This window comes from Rhipicephalus sanguineus, chromosome 4, assembly GCF_013339695.2.
Source record: "Rhipicephalus sanguineus isolate Rsan-2018 chromosome 4, BIME_Rsan_1.4, whole genome shotgun sequence".
Classification (NCBI taxonomy): Eukaryota; Metazoa; Arthropoda; class Arachnida; order Ixodida; family Ixodidae; genus Rhipicephalus; species Rhipicephalus sanguineus.
The window spans coordinates 144,913,704-144,933,505 of NC_051179.1; the positions used below are offsets into that span (position 1 = coordinate 144,913,704).

At 47.3% G+C, this 19,802-nt stretch overlaps 1 protein-coding gene across 1 annotated transcript in view; it reads right to left on the reverse strand.

Annotated features, from left to right (window-relative positions):
* The window catches only part of LOC119390784 (uncharacterized), a 71,861-nt gene extending 56,587 nt beyond the window's left edge, over positions 1 to 15,274 (reverse strand). Inside the window, exons 1-2 of the mRNA XM_049415369.1 lie at positions 15,146 to 15,274; positions 14,905 to 15,101 (exon numbers count right to left, since the gene is read on the reverse strand). Of these exons, the coding sequence (XP_049271326.1) occupies positions 14,905 to 15,101; positions 15,146 to 15,274 (326 nt within the window). The remainder of the gene's footprint in view (positions 1 to 14,904; positions 15,102 to 15,145) is intronic.
* Between the last annotated feature and the right edge of the window lie 4,528 nt (positions 15,275 to 19,802).

Below are 19,802 nucleotides of genomic sequence, written 5' to 3' on the forward strand. Positions count from 1 at the left end.
AATCTATCCCGCGCCCTCGAGCATACCAGCGCGACACCATACATGCTATGCTAGCAGGGTGGTTTGCTTGATCAACGTTGGCGTGCATACATACCGCGGGCTGGGCATACATACCACGGCAGAAAAACGTTGACGCAGGTACCCCTTGCCTCTTACTTTCATTTTTTGCTGTAGTAGTGCGCAGCTGGTATCGACCCAGCACGTACTTATCAATGGAGGCTTGTGAGCCTGCACTAGCTTGACGTAAATCCCAGGACGCAACCAGAAAATGGTGATGACGGAGTCGCCACCACGGCACAGCACTGTCTGTTCGACGCCGTATGTACAGACGTAGTCTGCTTTGTAGGGCGTCTCTTCGTTTTCCAGTGTATTCCTGAGAAATTAGCCTTCAAACAAAGTTATTCTTTATAAACCATAGAGCAGTATTACTGGCGCAATGGCTGCTCGAGCTGTTCGCGCCAAAGTGAAGCACGGGAACGGCGCACGCGCGTGCGCTCACCGCGGTACAGTGCGGCCGGTCATCCGAGCGCAAGCGGCATGGCCTCCGAGATTAGCCGGCGGCGCGGAGGCCATGCGAGCGGCTGAGTTATGTCGCGACTCTCCGCCAGGCGCCCTTTTTCGGCGCGCCACCTATCCAGCGCTGGTCTCCCATAGCACTTCGCGGAACTGTCAACTTTTGACGAACAAAGGCACCAGCTTCCACCAAAACACACATTCCACGGAGGAGACCCCGCTGAAGGACTTGATTGCAGTCACTCTTGCAACATACAGCCGGCATTCCTGGCATACTACAGAGGCCCGCGCGTAGCTACCACCTTTCAACCGAAGCGCCCAGTTCAGGGAAAAGACGGCAGGTGTAGGTAACAAACCCGTTCCCCGCAATGAGGTGGGGGGGGGGGGGGTCAAAGAGGCGGGAAGACTCGTTTGGGGACAGCTGTCCCAGGACCCCCGCATCTGCTTTGCAACAGCTACTGCTGGCGCAGGACCCTTGCTTCTGCTTTGTAACATCGTTAAGTGCCTTCAACGAAGTGATCGTATGCCACAGTACACTGCAAAATTAAGTTAAATGAGGACAAATTTATTACTCAGGAGGTTTAATTCATCGAAACCTCCTAGTTGATACAAACAGCAAGAACAAGTGGTGTACACAATTGTGTGCATAGCGTCTCAAAGGGTTAAAACGCTTTGAAGGCGAATCTTTTTCCAAGCTGCATTGGATTTCAGGGAAGTGCGAACTGATTGGAAAAAGCGAGAATCGTCAGAGTTCACAAAATAGCAATACGTAACTTCAATTTACAGGCCTATGTCGATTATTCTTCATCCTGTCGTAATTTATTAGATCATATTGCTGCAGGAGAAGTTATGTTAGTGAGGACAGCATCAACGTGGGTTTTCGCGAATGTGTGTGTACAATAACGCAGTTAGTAATTGTGTACGAAATCTCAATATTTCTTGACGAGAGAGAGCAGGTCGATATGATCTGGACTTTTGTAAGGCATTTGATGGGTGCGAAAAAAAGATTTGTAGGGTGATTCCACGTAAGATCGAACAAACGATGGCTGGTCTACCTCTCAAATCTATTTCAAAATTTTATATATTATTGCCTGATGAGTGGAAAGAAGAGATCCGCAATTTGTTTTGCCGCGAAAAATTTTTTCGAACCACAGGAAATCAATAATGACGAAGAGGTGGAGTGGAGCGCTCATCCGCTCTGCTGTTTTGGCGAACTTTCGTTATGAATTGCACAAAATATATTAAAATTAGGTAGCTTAAATTTATTTACCTAAATATATGCATGTTTTTGCTTCTGCTCAGGTATTTTTAGTTTTTATGTGTAGTGTAGATGTTTTTATAAAAAACCTAAAAAATGGCCCAATCGGCAAAATTTTCTTTACTTTGAAGGTCTTTATCTCAAAAAAGCCTTGTAGCAGAGCGACAAAAATTCAGCATTATGTTCTTCGCATGCTTATCTACCAAACTGCCAAATCTTGTATTTATATACCTTTTCAGTAAAGAGATATGATCGGGCTAATTTCAAGAAAACACCGAACAATGGAAAATTCTGACAATTAAAAAAAAACATTTTTTAAATTTCTTAAACTTTGTCCACTTATTCTCCTCCACATCAGCTTTCACAATCAATAAAAACATGTTGCATAATGTCGTTGCACTAATAGTTACGGCCCCTCCAATGAGACCCTTAGGCAAGGATGGGCAATTCCGACTTCTTGCCCAGCAAGTGTATAAAATGCAGGCAGGATTGAATTTCTTTTATTAAAAGGCCAGCAGGTACCTAAAAAGATGTCGCCGGCACTGAAGACGTTAATTTTGAAAATATTTGGTCACTGCAGCGGCCACGAGCGCGGAGCTACCGAGTAGGCGCGGGCGCACCCGAGATGCTCGTTGTAAGAGACGGCGCAGTGAGAGCTCGTTTTCGCGTCCTCAGACCGATTGAGTTCGAAACAGCAACACCTCTCGGGTGACTTGAACGCACATGCACCGGTAGTCGCAGTGATCTGGTTAATTGCGTCGATTTCTTTTTCAGGGGGCATAAGAATGTCATCGTTAAACTGTGCGTTCCGTGAAGATCTTTCATTGCAGTGGTTGCAAAAGCACGCGTAGCACAAGTAGTCCGTCTCACTGGCAATCAGTGATCTTTCGGGCGTTAAACGTTTCTTCAAAGCGTATAGACCAGAACACAGCGAATTCCATGCGCATCGCCATATTTGCATCGCGCGTCGCTCCATCTATCGCACACGCGAGGAAACAACGTGCGCGGGCTGCCACGCTAGCAGACGCTGCACAGAGCAAACGTGAAACTTCCGAAACTCAGCCCGTCGGAGAGCGTGTTTCGCTACGTCGGTTAGCTACGTCTGCGACGTAGCTAACCGACGTAGCTAACCGACTGGCGCGAGTACTCTTTACTTACGTGCCAATATATGTATTACGCGCAGCTGGATGCGTCGTGTCCAAATAAATTTGGGGACATCGAACACTGCGATGAAAACACGAAATTCTGGTCAGCTGTTGAGGATCACCGTTCCATTTATTACCTTTTCAAGACGAAATCTCGAAGGCGTGGATGCCATCAAAAGCACTAAAGCTTAATACTACGTTGAAAGTGGCAAAGCATGCTGATTTATTGTGCTTGAAAGCACTACCTTGCACGATATTTTCGTCAAAGGAAACGCTCAAAGGTATGAAGTGCACCCCCACACAAAGCTCGCGCCTGCCTTCAACCCAGTTGCGTGTCACGCAAATTAGGTTCGCAGAATGAAATAGGTGGGCATCACACTGCAGAATACACGCATTTAGTGTACTTACTCGAGCATTTTCACTCGGCTCCTAGTTTTTTTGCTTGAATCACAGTTATCCACTCGCGGCGAAGCTGAAAACACCGCACCGGCACTATTTCCGTGGCGCGTCGTATAATCGTCGCAGACAACGCTATTATCCTCTTGTTGCGCTGCTTGTTTTGGCATCCAAAGACGACACAGTAGTGCCCAGACGAGCTCCTATACGCTGAAGCGGCGTGAACGGGTACTTTTTTGCACTTTAAAGCCTCGCAACTGCAGCTCGCCCTGTTTACTTGGTGCAGCCCGCGCGCGCCTTGGCAGCCCCGGTCAGCCCGGCGTCTGGGTGCGAGAGTATCCGCTCTGCTCGCCAGCAGCCTGGGGCGAGACAGGCGTGCTCTGGTGCATATGGCTAGGTCGGTAACTCTACGAAATTTTGGCTTCTTTGCAATAATTAAATGAGTACTGACACGATTTTGAGACATCGCAAAAGGGACATTTTTTGCTTCGTTGGTATGCAGTATCAACGCTGTCCACACAGTGGAGTCGGAGAACACGTATAAATAATTTAATTTGACTTTGAGCCACACTGCAAGGACATTATCCCGACGAGTCAAGACAGTTCCCCCGAGTATGCGAGTTCTGCGTCCTGCATGCAGCCTAAATCGCAGAAAGCACTGCCAGGGTCACAGGACGACAATTCACTCATCGTTGTTTATGTGCACCACGAGCAGACGACGGATTTGCCGCTAGTACGTCGCAAGTTTTAGGTTTCTGGACACCAGTAGTTTTATTTAGAGCAACAATCCGAAATTTTTAAAAATTCGTGTCAGTACTCCTTTAAGCTTCTTGTGCTTCGAAAGGTAGTCTCCACAATACACTCATTCCGAGCTATACTTTCTCGCCATGAGACGCACAGGAGGAGTAGAGTAAGAGCAAAGCACAAGAACTATCCGCGCAGAATGAAGTGTGAACAGCGCTCTGAACGCGCGGCTAGTTCAGGCCGTCTGCTGCCGACATCTAAGACAAGCAAGCGCATCCGGTTACCGATAGTTTTGCTTTTCTTTCCTTTGACATTCCATATTTTGCTTTGCCACTGGAGCGCCACGTTAATGCTTTCCACTGATCGCAACTGGCGCAGCGCAGTTTCTCTGGCAGCAGCGTGCGTGAAGCGAGCGCTCATAGCTCCCTTATAGAGTTCTCATCTTGCTTCCATCTCTGCCTTGTTATCAGCGCCTAGCTGCGATGCGAACAGAGGGCGGATAGAATAGCGAAGCTCCAGTGCTCGTGCGTTCAAGTCACCGGAGAGGCGTTGCTGTTTCGAACTCAATCGGTCTGAGGACGCGAAAACGACCTCTCACTGCGCCGTCTCTTACAACGAGCATCTCGGGTGCGCGCGCGCCTGCTCGGTAGCCCCGCGCTCGTGGCCGCTGCAGTGACCAAATAATTTCAAAATTGATGTCTTCAGTGCCGGCGACACCTTTTTCGGTACCTGCTGGCCTTTTAATAAAAAAGCAATTAAATCCTGCCTGCATTTTATACACTTGCTGGGCAAGAAGTAGGGATTGCCAATCCTTGCCCAAGGGTCTCATTGGGGGGGTCGTAACTATTAGTGCAACGACATTATGCAACATGTTTTCAATGATTATGAAAGCTGATGTGGAGGACAATAAGTGGACAAAGTTTAAGAAATATGAAAAATGGGTTTTTTTTTTTATTGTCGTCAGAAGTTTTCATTGTCCGGTGTTTTCTTTAACTTAGCCCGATTATATCTCTTTACTGAAAAGCTATATAAGTATAAGATTCGGCAGTGTGGTAGATAAGCATGCGAAGAAGGTAATGCGCAATTTTTGTCGCTCTGCTACAAGGATTTTTCGAGATAAAGACCTTCAAAGTAAAGAAAATAACGTCTCCTGGGCCAATTTTGATGTTTTTTATAAAAACATCTACACTACACATCAAAACTAAAAATACCTGAGCAGAAGCAAAAACATGCATATATTTAGAAATCTCAGCTACCTAACTTTAATATATTTTGTGCAATGCATAACGAAAGTTGGCCAGAACAGCAGAGCGGATGAGCGCTCTACTCCACCACTTCGTCATTATTGATTTCCTGTGCTTCGAAAAAAACTTTGGCGGCAAAAGAAATTGCATCTCTTCTTTCCACTCATCAGGCAATAATATATAAAATTTTGAAATAAATTTGAGAGGTCGACCAGCCATTGATTGTTCGATCTTACGTGGAATCACCCTACAGATAAGGAAAGCGCAGCGGATGTTGCGAGAGGTGCGGGTCCCGACAGCGCGCACGAATAACGTTCCGTGTAACTTAGGCACAAGCATATTTACAGTGCATTTACACGTATGCAGCGACGGCAGTCTGCAGATGGCGACTGTCTTGAATTCACAAACACGTATACTCCTCTTCATTGCTGCCGCATGCGGCGACTGTTTCGCATTACCACCATATGTTGTTTTCAGTTTAAATTAAGGGACACGAGGAAATTTAAGCCGAACAAAAGAAAAAGTGGCCGTCACTGGGAGCCAGACGCACCATTCGCCTTACGCGTGAGCTCCACGACCAGCTGTGGAACATGGAATGCTGCACCGCCGCCCACTTTGGTGCACAAGAACGAAACCTGGAAGCGTGCGTTCCTGCCATGGCAGGAACGCCAAACATCCCGCCTACATGCCCGGATGGCGTCGCGTGGTACGTGACCTCTGGAAGAGTGGCGGTGCTGTCTAGTTTGTGCCCGCGCGGCGTCTCCATGGTTACAAGCGGACATAAAATGATTTTTGGACTCGGGTAACTTGCAACCACGACAACACACGTCACGGGGCAGGGATTCTGCCTTCGTGGCGCCAGCAGCAACCTGGCCTCACGCGCTCTCGTGTTTCCCAGACACCGTGTCTGTCCTCGCCTCTGCTGTAGACCAAACACGGTCGATGAGCGTTCGTGTCTCGCTTGCGCGATATATGGACTATTTTACCAATGCGCTCTGGTGCCGCCATATTGGGCTCTTAACCAAGCAGTTTTGTACCTTTAACAAGCAAACGAACAGTGCTACGGCAGACGTATACACATGAAAACAGTTGGGTTAGCGCATTCGACGTTTCCTGACCTTATAAATACGCGTCACGAGATACAAAAATTAAGAAAAAAATTTGTTTAACAGTCCAAGGTGGCAGCGCCCGTATGACTTACGTAAAATCGTCAATAGGATTTTGTCGGCGCCGTCGATTCACTACGCCACAGCGATTCCCTACGCCACAGCTGCAATGGTTGCCGCAGAACTCTGCTTGCAACTATGGTACGAAGCATTAGCTTAATTAAGTGCCAGGTCAAGAACACCTTGGACACTGGTTCTGAAAGTGTCTAGGTCAAGCGATTATATGCAAGTAATACCCTTGTCACACGGGTAAGCTTAACCGCTGTTATACCCAACTGCAGTTAACGGACGTAACCACAGTTACCGTAAACCAGACAGAGGCGCTGTCACACGTTTTCAGCGCTTCCAAGCGTTCTTTAGTTCATACACGGCTGCGTTCGTGCAACACCGTTATAACACCGCCTTGTACAGGGCTTCACGCTCGATTATGGACGCGTCAGCAGCGTGTTTTGATGCGCGTCTATCAAATAGCGTGAAGCCCTGCTCAATGAACGAACGCTGCTGTGTATCAATCTCGTGAAATGCACACGATATTTTTGCAGCACGGAGAAACTGGTACCTCAAAGCCGGTAATTTATCTTCCCAAATGCGTATCAACGCCTCCATCGTCGCAACGGTCCAGTTGACACGCTTTTAGCTTGATATTTCGCTGGGAGCCGAGCTGCTCGCGTCCGACATGGAGGCAGCCATGTTGTCAGTTTACGGCGCTAACAGGGGTTGCCTACCTCCGTTTACGAAAACGGCCGTTAGCGGATTAACTGCGGTTAGGGTTGTCGTGTGACAAGGTACAACAGCCGTTAGACTTAACGGCCGTCGTACTTAACTGTGGTTAGACTACCCGTGTGACAAGGGTATAATACGCAGATACGCCTTCTGAAAACGACCGTTTGTTTTGTCGACGTTTCGACAGGAACCCCGTCTTTCTGAAGAGTCGAGAAAAACGACAAAATAAACTTGTGGCAAGCAACGTTAACTCTTTTGCATTCAAGCAATATATATATTGCCACGTGCGTGCTACGAGAAAGACGAAGACGACAGCGCAAAGGCTCATACGCTTTATACAGGAGGCAGAAAGAAGAAAGAAGAACTTGCTGGCAAGCGCTCCACGATGTCTCAGGTACGCATCGTAGGCTTGGCACTTCTGTACGCCCACAGAAATGTCGATATCAGCGCTTCGGAAGTCATTGACCACTTCGCTAAGCTTCCTCGCCGGGTCAACTTTGTCCTTTGATACCGAGCAGGACAAAAATCAGCGCAAACGAAAGGAAAAGACACTGCTGTTCCAGAGTTCAGGTCAATGAGCGCGTAATTCTGACGCAATATTATTGCCAACTTTTAAAGCCGTGAGGATTTTGTGCCTTTTAGCAGTTAACACTGTGACCTAATATAAACATACGAATACGGGCATCAGGTGGTCATTAACAGCCAATCGACAGCTTCACCTTGTTCACCGAGAGGTCGGCATACGCGGCGTTACCAAACAATTCAACTATTGGGAAGCCGTACTAGCAGCATTGTTTGTTACTTTCATTTGTCGTTTTTGTTTTTTATTGCTTTTTGAACTAGAAGCGACAACCCTCTTTTTATATTGAGTGCACAATAGTGGTTCGCAATTTTAAAGGTTTTGAAATAGATTCTTTCGTTATTTCTGCGCTCTTCCATAATAGGTCTCTCCACATATGGTGCGTCCGAGAGAGCAGCTTGGCCCAAGGTCATATCAGTTTCTGTGATTGTGCAGCATGTTATTTTGCCTTATTTTGGGCATTATGCAGAGTGATCATTGCTTAGTTCTGTATATTGATTGCATATTTAAATGTACATTTGTGATGTTTTCTGTAAGCATACTGCGCACTGTTTCCGGTGACATGTTTTGCCCGTATTCGAGGTGTACTTTCCCATTCTTGTTTTTCTCTGGCCGCATCATTTGTGCCAAAAAAGTGAACATTTTGCGTAAACAATCTGCAATAAAATAAATATTTGATCTCGTCCTGGTTATTTTGTGGACTTCATTTTTTTTTGTTATCAGGCGCTTCTTTAGCTTAAAAATGATGCCGTTCCAAAGTTTACGTGACATTTTCTGCACCTCTTACACACAAAAAAATTAAAAATTTGAAAAGATTGACGACAGTTATTCCCGAAAAGATTTTGCGGGCATGGTAACATAATATTTTTATGAAAAAAACACATTTCTTACTCGTTCTTGACAGTGCGCAGCATTCAAGAAGTGATTTGGAGCATCTAATACAAAATGTCACCGGTAATACATGTTATTGATATACTTTGTCGTTCGAAAAATTCAATGAGGAGGTCGCGCTGCAACGTGAGCCTCCCCCCCCCCCCCCCTCCCCCCCCCCCCCCCCCCGAACAAAATTCCTGGCTACGCCACTGGTACCTTCGTCGAAACTGGCCGAAAATGACCCTGATTGGTTTAAAAACTATAACTCATGTTGAATAACTCTTCCATGGCTACGCTCCTGCTACAAAGAGACAATCAGGAGGATGGGTGGGGAAGATTTCCCCTCGACCAAAAAAACATCGCATCCAGAAGTCGCGTGTGAAGTGGCTTGTGGTGTTTTTTTTTTTTTTTTTCAATGGCAATGTGTTGTACATAAATAATTCATTCCAGAAGGATTCCAGATGGACAAACTGTGAATACTACAGTGTACAGGGACATTTAAGCATGCTTGCTGCTGAGAATTCGATAGGTATCGCCGACAATGGTTCGTTCGCGTGACTAGTTCTTGTTGAACGACAATGCACCGTGCCACAGAGCAATTGAAATACAGACATTTTTGGCAAAAAAAAAAAAAAAGGTGACGTGTTTCGATCATTCGCCCTATTCACCTGACCTTGCTCCAACGGACTATTTTCGTTTTGCAAAAGTCAAAATGACGCTGAAAGGAAAACATTTCGTTGTAGTTTCGGACATCCAAAGGGTGGTCTGAAAGTCCTCTTGCCCAACACTGTTGGGCAAGAGGACTTTCAGAAAGGAATCCAGAAATTGTTATATTAATAATAATGGTATTTGGGGTTTAACGTCCCCGAACTGATTATGAGAGACGCCGTAGTGGAGGGCTCCGGAAATTTCGACCGCTTGGGGTTCTTTAACGTGCACCTAAATATAAGTGCACAGGCCTCAAAGAATCCAGAAACTGTACAGCCATACAATTGCTTGTGTTCAACAAGGAGGGTCATATATTGAAGATTAACAGCAGATCAGAGAAAATATCTTCTGCGTTATTTTTTTATGAAGCCAGTCTCTAAATTTAGTAGACACACCGTGTATAACTTATCATCGCAAGTGCGATCACTGAGCTCCAAGGCGGGGAAACGTTCTTGAAAGTTCCAGCCCTTTACTAAAACGAAGAGACTGCGCGGAGTCTCGTTGCATAAAATCCCTATAATGACATTCTTTTTCCGGCTCCCACAGGTCATGTGGCACGAGATGGACATGCACAGCCTGCTTTGTGTGCCTACATTGTAACATCTGAGCTTTCGTCTTGTTCCGCTATACCATGGGTCTTAAGCTCGCCTCAGTCCGCATTCACGAAAATTTACTTCCGAAAGGGCTCGGACAGTGATGAAAGTAGGAGTGGAGAGTGGAGGGGAGGAGGGGGGTGGGGGCGAGGTTGTACCAGATGTCAGCTAACGTTGTCATTTGAAAGACCTTTTTTAATATTTCATATATGGGTCATTTCTGAAAGGTATTTTGGCGGCAAGATTCCACCAACATATCGATACCTATCTCCAAAATGACTAAAATCTGGACTTTCAATTCTGCAATATATAGAGTTTTGTTTCACGGTTATGTATCAACACATGATGGCTGCAGGGCGGTGCCTCACGAACGAAATTTCTTTAGACCTGTCATGCCTGGGTAGCTCAAGAATGTACTTATAAAGAAAAAAAAAACGCGACGAAGACAGGCATATGCGGACTGCAGGCCGCTAGCGACAGGTCCGCGGGCCGCGTGCTTGCGACCCCTGCACTATAGTATAGTGATAGAGCTACATGATACTGCCACAAGAGCGTTGGAATGTGCAGGAATAACATAAGTCCATTCAACATGCATATTCATGTTTAAAGGCAAAGTATACTCGCTTGACGAAATATCTGGCTTGAAATAAGAATCACGAATTCCATGCCGGGTGATGTCCCCTTACCTCGAATCATATGCATCTAACGAGTAAGCGTCGAGAAGCTTATTCGCACATTTATTACCAAACTAGAATGAACGCCGAAAATAGATCGCAATCACTTCGTCCACCTATATGCTGCCAGTCCTCCTAGTGTAGGCCACCTTCGACTGGTACAACATCGTTAGGAAGGCATCCACCATTATAATATAAAAAAAGAACCCTGTGCAAGCCGTGTATAACAAACACGGCTGAAAACTGCAAGAAGCCCTCAGAGGCATTTATAGATTGTACTGAAGAGTGGCGCAACGTTCGGAAACGAGAAAAATGAAGCGATAAGCTGGACAGCTATTTTCATTCTGCAGGGGTCCCAAAAGACATCCTAAATTTGCTCCAGTGGTGGAAGTTAAGAACCACGACTGCTGACGCCTTCACATTGCGCAAGGCAGATGCGCGCCTGTGTTGCTAGCGCAAGCAGTGCAAGAAATTTTGGCGCGGCAGGACACGTGATGCAACGGCGCATGGCGTGCTTGTAGCGGAATCTCTTTATAATTTGGTTTTTTGTACAATAACATGCGGACAAATAAGCTATAAACTATGGCACAAAAACTTAAAAGAGACTGTATATGATATCAGTGGTGTGATATATGAAAATAATGCTATGACAAATAGTTCATATCTCTCCATTCGGCTTCTTATACGTATTTCAAAAGTGCACGTGGTGCGCGTGGTTCGTTATCATTTTTATATAGGTTAGTGTAAACAACAAATGTAATAAATTTGCCTTTTTTCCTCTATTTTTCTTGATGTTGCAAGGTGCTGCTGAAGACAGGTGCTACATACCCAGAAGGGTGCACGGTTGGCTTTGTCGTTACGGCATGCTTTAAAGGGACACTAAAAGGAAAAACGATTTTTGTTGTATTAGTAAATTACTCTTTCACAATTCCAAAATCCCCACGCCTGCTGCGAGAAAATGCGCAAAAAGAAATTACGGGTGGTCACGCCACCTTCAAATTCCTGCATCAAACGCCGGAATGTCATAGATTTTGACGGCGTCCACTAGGGCCTACGCAGTTCCTAATCGGCAAAAATGACGTGCATTGTCTTCCGAGGGGGCCATAGACTGAACATACGAAGCTTCCGGAAATTTCGACTAGTCAAAGTCGCAAAATACGAAAAATACGCTTTGACATCCGTGTTGTCCCACGTGGAGATTTTCGCTCAAAAATTTAAAAATGAAACTTTGACCGTGATTTTTCTCAATTATTAATGCATATGTGTTGGTGAAATTAATGATATTACATTTCTCAGAGTACAATTTATTAATCTAAGCCGATTCATTGTTTAACTTTCGTGTCCCTTTCAATTTCAATAAAAACAAAGTGAATAGAACGTTCTGTTCTCTGTCCCCTCCGTTTTTATTGCGCTCCTTATTCAAACCGGACTCGTGCCACAAAACATTTCCTACAATATCTACTAGAAAACGCTCTTGATCCCGATTGTATTTGGCACCAACACCGCCTAAATTATTCGCTCGGGCCCCTGCCGGGCCCGATCTGTGGTCGGGTCGGGCCGGGCCGGGTAGGCGAAATTTTTTCTCGGGTTCGGGCCGGGCCCGTGTCTCGATTTGAGCCGCCGGGCCGGGCGGGTAAATTTTAACGAGTCCCGGGCCGGGCCCGAAAATCACGGCCCGTGCAGTGCTCTAGCTTGTTATAACTGGCAGATTTCGGTGGCGGCGTCGTACGTGAAAAGCCCGGCGTCGACGAGCGTACAGTAATGCGGATCTCGAAGGTGTACGCCCGTCACGCGCTTATTTGTATTCGCAGTTTTCCAATTACTGGTGCTCTCCCGATCACGGGCTTGTCAGCGACCAGCCGTCTCTGATGTGGCAATCTCATCTTTTTATGTAGGTGACTTCTCACTTCACGTTTCCGCATTTCATTGTTGCCTGGATATGAACGCGTGACCGTCGTCGTTGCCTGTAGCAACTGAATTGTTGCGCTATAATGTACGCGGATGAAGGTCCAGTTGCCGGAACGAAGAAACGAAAAAGGCAGGAGGGAGCACTGCGCAATGCGATACGAGGAAAGAAAAGTGGCACGCTAGGCACACGCACGCCAAGCGTCGCTTGCCCCCATTTTCCCGATAGGGTAAGAGTGTCTGAATTTTTTTGTTGAAGCTTGTTCTTGCATTTTTTTTTCTCTCTCTCTCTCAGGATCGCCAGCAGAAATGGACGCAGTTAAGTCTCACTAAGCGCAGCACGAACAGAGTCACGACTCGGAACGCAGATCGAAATGTTTAGGCAGCCAGCAATAGCGATCTGTAACAAACGGGACCGAATATTCGCTAGTTGAAAACGCGAGATTTGACACTGATAACTACTTAAGGTGTATCTAAAGAAAGAAGGTGACTTATTGAAGACAGGGTTCCTACAGGTTTCAAAGGAGCAAATTCAAGGATATTCAAGGACTTTCAAGACCCTATAGGAGGATTTTCAAGGCCCTCTTCGAGAGGTAATTTTTTTTTCCCCCATGTTGAAGATCTTGAGAAACAGTGTTCTCAAAAGGTCTGACATTTATTGCACAAAGAAAAATACATGTCACAATAAAAATGTCACATAGACGCATTTCTTCTCACCACAAGAGAACACCTTTGCCACTTCACTGTCCGGGAACATGCGTCGCAGTGATGACTTTCAAAGACCAAAGAATTTCTGCGTCAGTGACAAGCTCGTGCGTTTTAGAAGCATCATTTAAGCTTGGCGACTGCAATAGAGACGCTGTATAGTGGACTGCTCAGTCGCAACAGGCGTCAGGTAGCTTTTCAACGCGCTCCCTTGCCCCATCTTGATAGCGCCAATATGCTTGACACTTTTCATCTGACATTTTAAAGCGGATTCACCTATGGCAGTCACATCAAAAGTTGTGTCACATCAAAGTCACATCCAAAGTCATGGTGGAGCCACGTAGCCTGAAATTTGCTTTTTTCGGGCATTGTTTCAGATATCAACACATCACCTGCACCCCTTGCACTAACATGTAGAAGGCACGCTCATTCCAAAAAACGCTGGTAGCACAAGAGCACGTCCCGCGCCCAAACTCGGATGCCGCGTTGGACTAGTTGGACGGAGACAATAGACATGCGAAAGCGATGGGGCGACTGCCCTCACAGCCGACACTACTTTCGCTGGCACCGGTGGTGACGTTTTAAGTCACTGACACGACGTCTACAGTGAACGCTGCCTCCGAGATTCGCACCAAGTCCAATGTGGCCAGCTGCCTACAGAGAGTCAGCTAAATAGGTATAAAAATTGGTACAGTTTCTTGGCCGCATTTCAGAACTCAAACAAAAGACGAAAGTTCAGCAACAAAAACCGTTTTCATGATGACAAATACCAATTCAAATTTAGCATTCAACAAATTCAAGGTTTTTCATGGACTGGCCCGAAATTCAGGGTTTTTAAGGGCCTTGAAAACAGACTTTCGATTTTCAAGGGCATTCAAGGGTTTCAAGGACCTGTGCGCACCCTGTGAAGATATCACTGCCCAATGCATTCTGAAACGTCGGTTCGTCTTAAAATAAGATTTCCTTACAAGTGAGCGAATTTAAGAAATTTGGTGTTAACAGCAACAGAAACAATTGCGTGCCACGTTTTAGAGCAGGCGCGGCTCCACTCTGCTCAATTCGTGATTACAGATGGAGTAAAGTTTTGATGGGCCTTTGTCATCGATCACGGAGATCTTCGTTGATGATCGACAGCGATGATGCATTCACACGAAGGCAGCAGTGGTGGTTAGATGAATTTAGTAGTTTATGCGAACGTAAAATAATGGATACAAATGAGCTAGAAATATAGAAAAGATTAAACAGGAATAACACACAGTCTCACTCTTCTACTTATTGAAGAAGTTAAGAGCCCAGACTGTCTTACGCTGCGCTCGCCGCTAGCCTCACTGGCCTATCAACACATGATTTCAGCCCAGGCTAGCCTTACGTACATATAGTACGGAGCCTCACCGATCTATCAGCAACGCTGATTACAGCCCAGATTGCCGTGCCGCACTCGTGCAGCTCGATATCTCCTGCCAAGAACAAAGAAAATGGGCGGTGGCCGCTCTTTGTCCATCCCTTGACCACGGTGGCCAACCAGAGCGTAAGTATTTCTTTGCCACCGCCCACCGGGCAGGGCCTAAACGGAAAGCCCAGATATTCCGAGAAACACTGCTTTCCTCCTTTCTCTTCCACGCGTGTTCATTCACGGTGTCAGGAGCCAACACCACGTGCGCGGAATTTATCGCTTACACATTCCACTCCTCGGCGACAAGGTCGGCCAGCAAGCAGGCCATCGCCCGTGACTCGGCGCGAACGCGACCACAGGGGGTGTTCTGCAGTGCGTCCCCGTCGCCGGCAGATGCCCTCAAACAGCGCGGCCAGCGCCTCAGACCCAGTCCGTGTTTTGACCGGAATTCCCGGAGCTCGAAAACCAGACCGCCGCGGCTCTGGGCCAGATGTCACACCCAAACGGGAGGCAGCACGCACTTGCCTGCATGGCGCCACCGCAGACGGCTCGACCGTCCTGAACGCTCCCGAACACAGCGGGAGACGGCGCCGACCCCTCTCGGCCTTCCGCGAACTCGCGGTTCGTTCCTTGGCGAGAAACCGCGGCCACCATCGGCGTGCTAAAAGGGCCCCTGCCCTCTCTCCTGAACGGCTCGCAGCCATAAGCGGCCTTACAGATGGCTTGCATATACGTCACCGAAAGCGCCGTGCTGGAGCACCAGCATGAGGGGACGCGACGTTAGCTATGTCACGTTAATGCTGTCAAAAACATCACGCGCAGGTTCTTGCCTGATTCACGCACAGAGGTGGTCCTGCCACGTCGTTGTCACATTGGAACGGGTTAACTGCAACTTGTTTATCGTCAAAGGCGCCATCATGCAGTGCCAGCACGTTCAGAAGCTGCGTCAATGACGTCACGTGCAATAAGCAGCTAACAATGAAAATGATTTTTCTCTTTTGTAATTACCTGTTAATACGATGCGTCGTGTCATATCCGCTTTTCCGAACAACGTCGATCGCTGTCACCTGTCTGCGAATGGGCCCCGTTTCATCTACTGCCTGCCAAAACTTGCGGAAATAGGTTGGCATTGCTGCGAGGACATTTTTGCAACCGAGAACTCTCGTTCACAGAGTGCTTTTCTCGCCCTGTAGTCGGACACAACTGTACAAGTCTGCGGCGTTTCCTTCTCGAAGGCAGAAGCACGCAAGCGCACCAATGAGCGCGCACTCCAGCCATGGGTACACTGTACCATGAGAATGAGCGGTACTATTTTTTTTTTTTGTCGCTGAGGCAACCTGCTGTCGCGCTTCGGTCATCTGCATACTATAAGTGCTTTCAACTCCACACACTCCAACCAAGCTGCAAGTGCACCACAGGTTTTCCAAAGAATCACTGCAGGAATGTGCGTTCTCAAGACCACCGCGGTGTGCAATGAGAAACGGGACAGAAGAAAAGGAAAGCAGGTGTGCTCAATGGAAAGGAATTCCTGGAACTTCTCCAGTTTCGCAGGACTTAACTTCTCGGAGGCGAAACGAAGCCGGAGCAAAATAAGAGAACGTTTTCCCAATTCCGGTGACGGCACCCAATACCATAGGTGCTTCTTTTTTCAAAAGTTACTGTGGGGTTCTCACGCCTCATTATTGCCGTTCAGTATACGCATGGTGAACGAGGTACCTGTCGTTCCGGGTACGCATAGCCACTGGAACTGGCAGCGGCAAAAGCACAACGAGAAAGGCTGAGCGGTACGATAATAGAGAGTTTTAGCACTGGGGACCCCAAGCCACCTGCGTACGCACGCTCTTGCGTTCCTTTGTACTCCCAGCCGCATCCACCGAGAATACAAAAGAGCGCAAGGGCCGCGCGCCCCCAAGCCCGCGGGAACCCAGCACTAAAACTCTCTAATAACGTACCGAGTACGACACGCTATCACCGTAACTTGCTAAAGTACCCGTAATGTGCGTGGAACACAAAAGGATCCCGTACTTCTTGTGTTCGGTTGAACTAAGGTCCCTAGATTTTTCCATTCCCAGGATTTGGGGACATTTGTTCGTGGCGCCATCTCTCGGCGGTAGCAACGGCGTCCTGCCATAACTGAATGGGAAATGGGCGAAAAAAACCATATCCCTTGAAAAAAGCAAGCTACCAAAAACGATTCGGAGTTCTAACCAGTAGAGACCTACTGGAACGTTTTGGTAAAATTGCAGTATCGCACTACAAAGCGTGTGGCTTCCCAGGACAATTGAACAGCGCCCATTAGAAACACACGGGGCTCCATTGTAATATTTTAAACACTCTGGGAAGCCACGTGGTTTGTGGTGCGACACTAATCTTAACAGAATGTTGAAATAAGTCTCTACTGTGAAGAACCGGGAGTCGTTTTTGATAACTAATTTTTTTCGTCAGATATGAGTTTTTTTGCCTATTCCCTATTCAGTTACGGCAGGCCACCGCAGTCACCGACGAGAGATGGGGCTACACATATGTCCCCAAATCCTGGTCATGCCTGTTCTTTCTTAGGTACCGACAACCATTGAAGCGCCGCTGACGAATCTCATTGGCTAACGCTCGTTTCGGTAGCCATGTTCTTCCTAACTCTTTTCCACCACCTGGTGAAACGCGTCCCCCGCTCACTAATGACAAGGGGTTGACGGGAGAAAGGCGCGTGGCGTTATCATATTGTCCGCTGAAAGATGCGTGGCTAATGTACTTACACTTTATAAATCTTCCAAGTTAGGAAGAAGATGGCGGCGGACGCCAGCTGCGCGTGAGAGAGGGCCGGGAGAGGAGGCAGTTGTCGGTACTTAGGTAAACAGGAAAAATCTAGACACTTTAGGTTGAACACTCCGAACTTAACACCTGTCCTTCTAATGCAGCGAAAAGCGTGCACTGAGGCTAAACAGGCTTTCCACTTGAAGGCAAAGTGCGAAACGAAATCGCTGCCGCATCACAGACGGCTTCTCAGAAGCAGCAGCCGAGAGGAATGCTGGCGTTACGGGACTCTGGTCCACAGTTCCTTTCGCAGAAGTGGAGAAAAGACTGGGAAGGGGGGAGGAAAGGAGGCGCCCACGAGTTTTTTTTTTTTTTTTCCGAATTGTGAGAGAAGTACACTGTCCGGCGCTCGGTGCTGTGGGTACTCAGATGCGCGTTTCTCGAGAATGTAAAAATGTTCCAAAAGCCGGGCGAATTCACGATTCTAAAATATTTACTCCGACTTAACAGGTAGTCCCAAAATAACAGACGTTTCACCACATATGCAGGTGGCATCCTCACTATACACTGGCACCTAGCGAGCAGAGGTCGCCCAGCACTACTTAGTCATGTACATCCTTTTCGCGGCCTCCTACCGGATGTTTACAAATATTTATGGTACTGGTAGTGGACTGAGCGACCTCTGCTCATTTGGTGCCAGTGTATACAGAAGATGCTACTTGCATAGTTGGCGAAACTTTCGTTATTACCTCTTGAGTCAAGTCGGAATGAATCTTGTAGAATAATTTCTCGAGAAAGCGGCCCCTCTGCTTTCCGCTGTGTTCCTTCATTCCCCCCCATCAGTGATCCTGATCCGTGCCTCCTTATGGTTTTCAGAATTAAGCTCCCTCCCTATGGCCAAACTAATGCTCATTTTGTGTGCGATCCGCACCCAACAATGCAAAAACTTCGGACGCAAACAGCAAATTGTCCGCTTCCAAAGGCCACACTTTTTAAATGTTACTTATGAAGACTGGAATGTGCCGGAGGAGAGGCGCGACCTGCTAGAGGGAGCTGGGTCATCGTTAGTGGCCCGTGAGCTCTATGTGCGTACTGACAGAACGAGAAAGGCTGTTACTTGATTGAACGAAGGTGCCCGACAGACGCAACCATGCAGGCCCACCAAGCTTAAACATTACGTCCTGCTCAACATTACCCCTGTCACAAGGACAGCCTTAACCGCGGTTAAACGAACTACGGTTAGCCTACATGTATCTACGTGGCAGACATACCGCAACCTTGTTACACGGGCATGCTAACCTCAGAGTCGAGCAAAGGCGGTTAACTCGTTCCAACTGTGGTTAACGCTAACCGCAGTCCACTGGAGTTACACGACTCATCCTGTTCACGTGTCTTAGCTTGACGACATGTCACGTGACTACTTGCGCACAGGCTTCATTTTGATTTATTTCTCTACAAAGTATCAATACAAATGTATGCAAATGTTATTTTTTATCAAAATGATTGTAATGTGTGACAGTTTTAATGTGCGTCAGTGAGTTTTGCACGTATTGGTTTTGCGTTTAGCCTTATTTGTGAACAATCTGTCAACAGTGGTCGCAATCGACTGTAAAGTTGCATTTTCGGCCGACGAAATCCGTTGCACGCAAGCCGTTATCGTTCGCAAGAGGCTGTGGTTGTGTTTATCGTCGTTTCTTTCCTTTTTGATTGTGTGGTGAAATCACGCGTCTCGTAATCTTCTTTTCCTTTTTATTTCTCGCGTCGTTATTGCTCTCTGAGTTCTGCATGAGTGCTGGTGTGCCGTCCTCGGTTTTCTCACGATGGCTGTTCGCCCGCCGGAGCAGCGTCTCGGCGACGATCGGCTTTTGTGGACGATGTTCACAGCAATGCAAAGCAAGCTACACGACCAACGCATCAAGCAAGCGTCCATCGTTCAAGCCATCAGGAACTTGGAACGAGAAAGGGAGTGTGCTGACCAGCGGCGCCGTCGACTGATGCTCGGGGCTGCGCTGCTTGTCGCGCGCGAAAGGAAAATATGAATGTATCCGTGTGGAAACATGTGGTATGAAGGAACATTGCCTCAGCTACCAGACAGCAAATTCCGTGAGAACTTTCGTGTCAATCGATGCACATTTAACTATATTCTGAGCGCGCGTGAAGACATGAAGAGACAGGACACCGTCATGCGCAAAGCAATTTCCTTGGACAAGCGCGTCGCGATCGCCTTGTACCGTCTCGCTACCTCCGCGGAAGACAGAACCGTGGCTAACCTTTTTGGCGTGAGCCGCTCTTCCGTGAACCTCATCTTTCGAGAGTTCTGCGATGTGGTTGTGCGGTGCTTGGAGGCGCGCTCAGTCCGATTTCCCCACACGCGGGAAATGAAGGAGCACCTCAGACAGTTTGCAGCTATCACCGGCTTTCCGCAATGTGT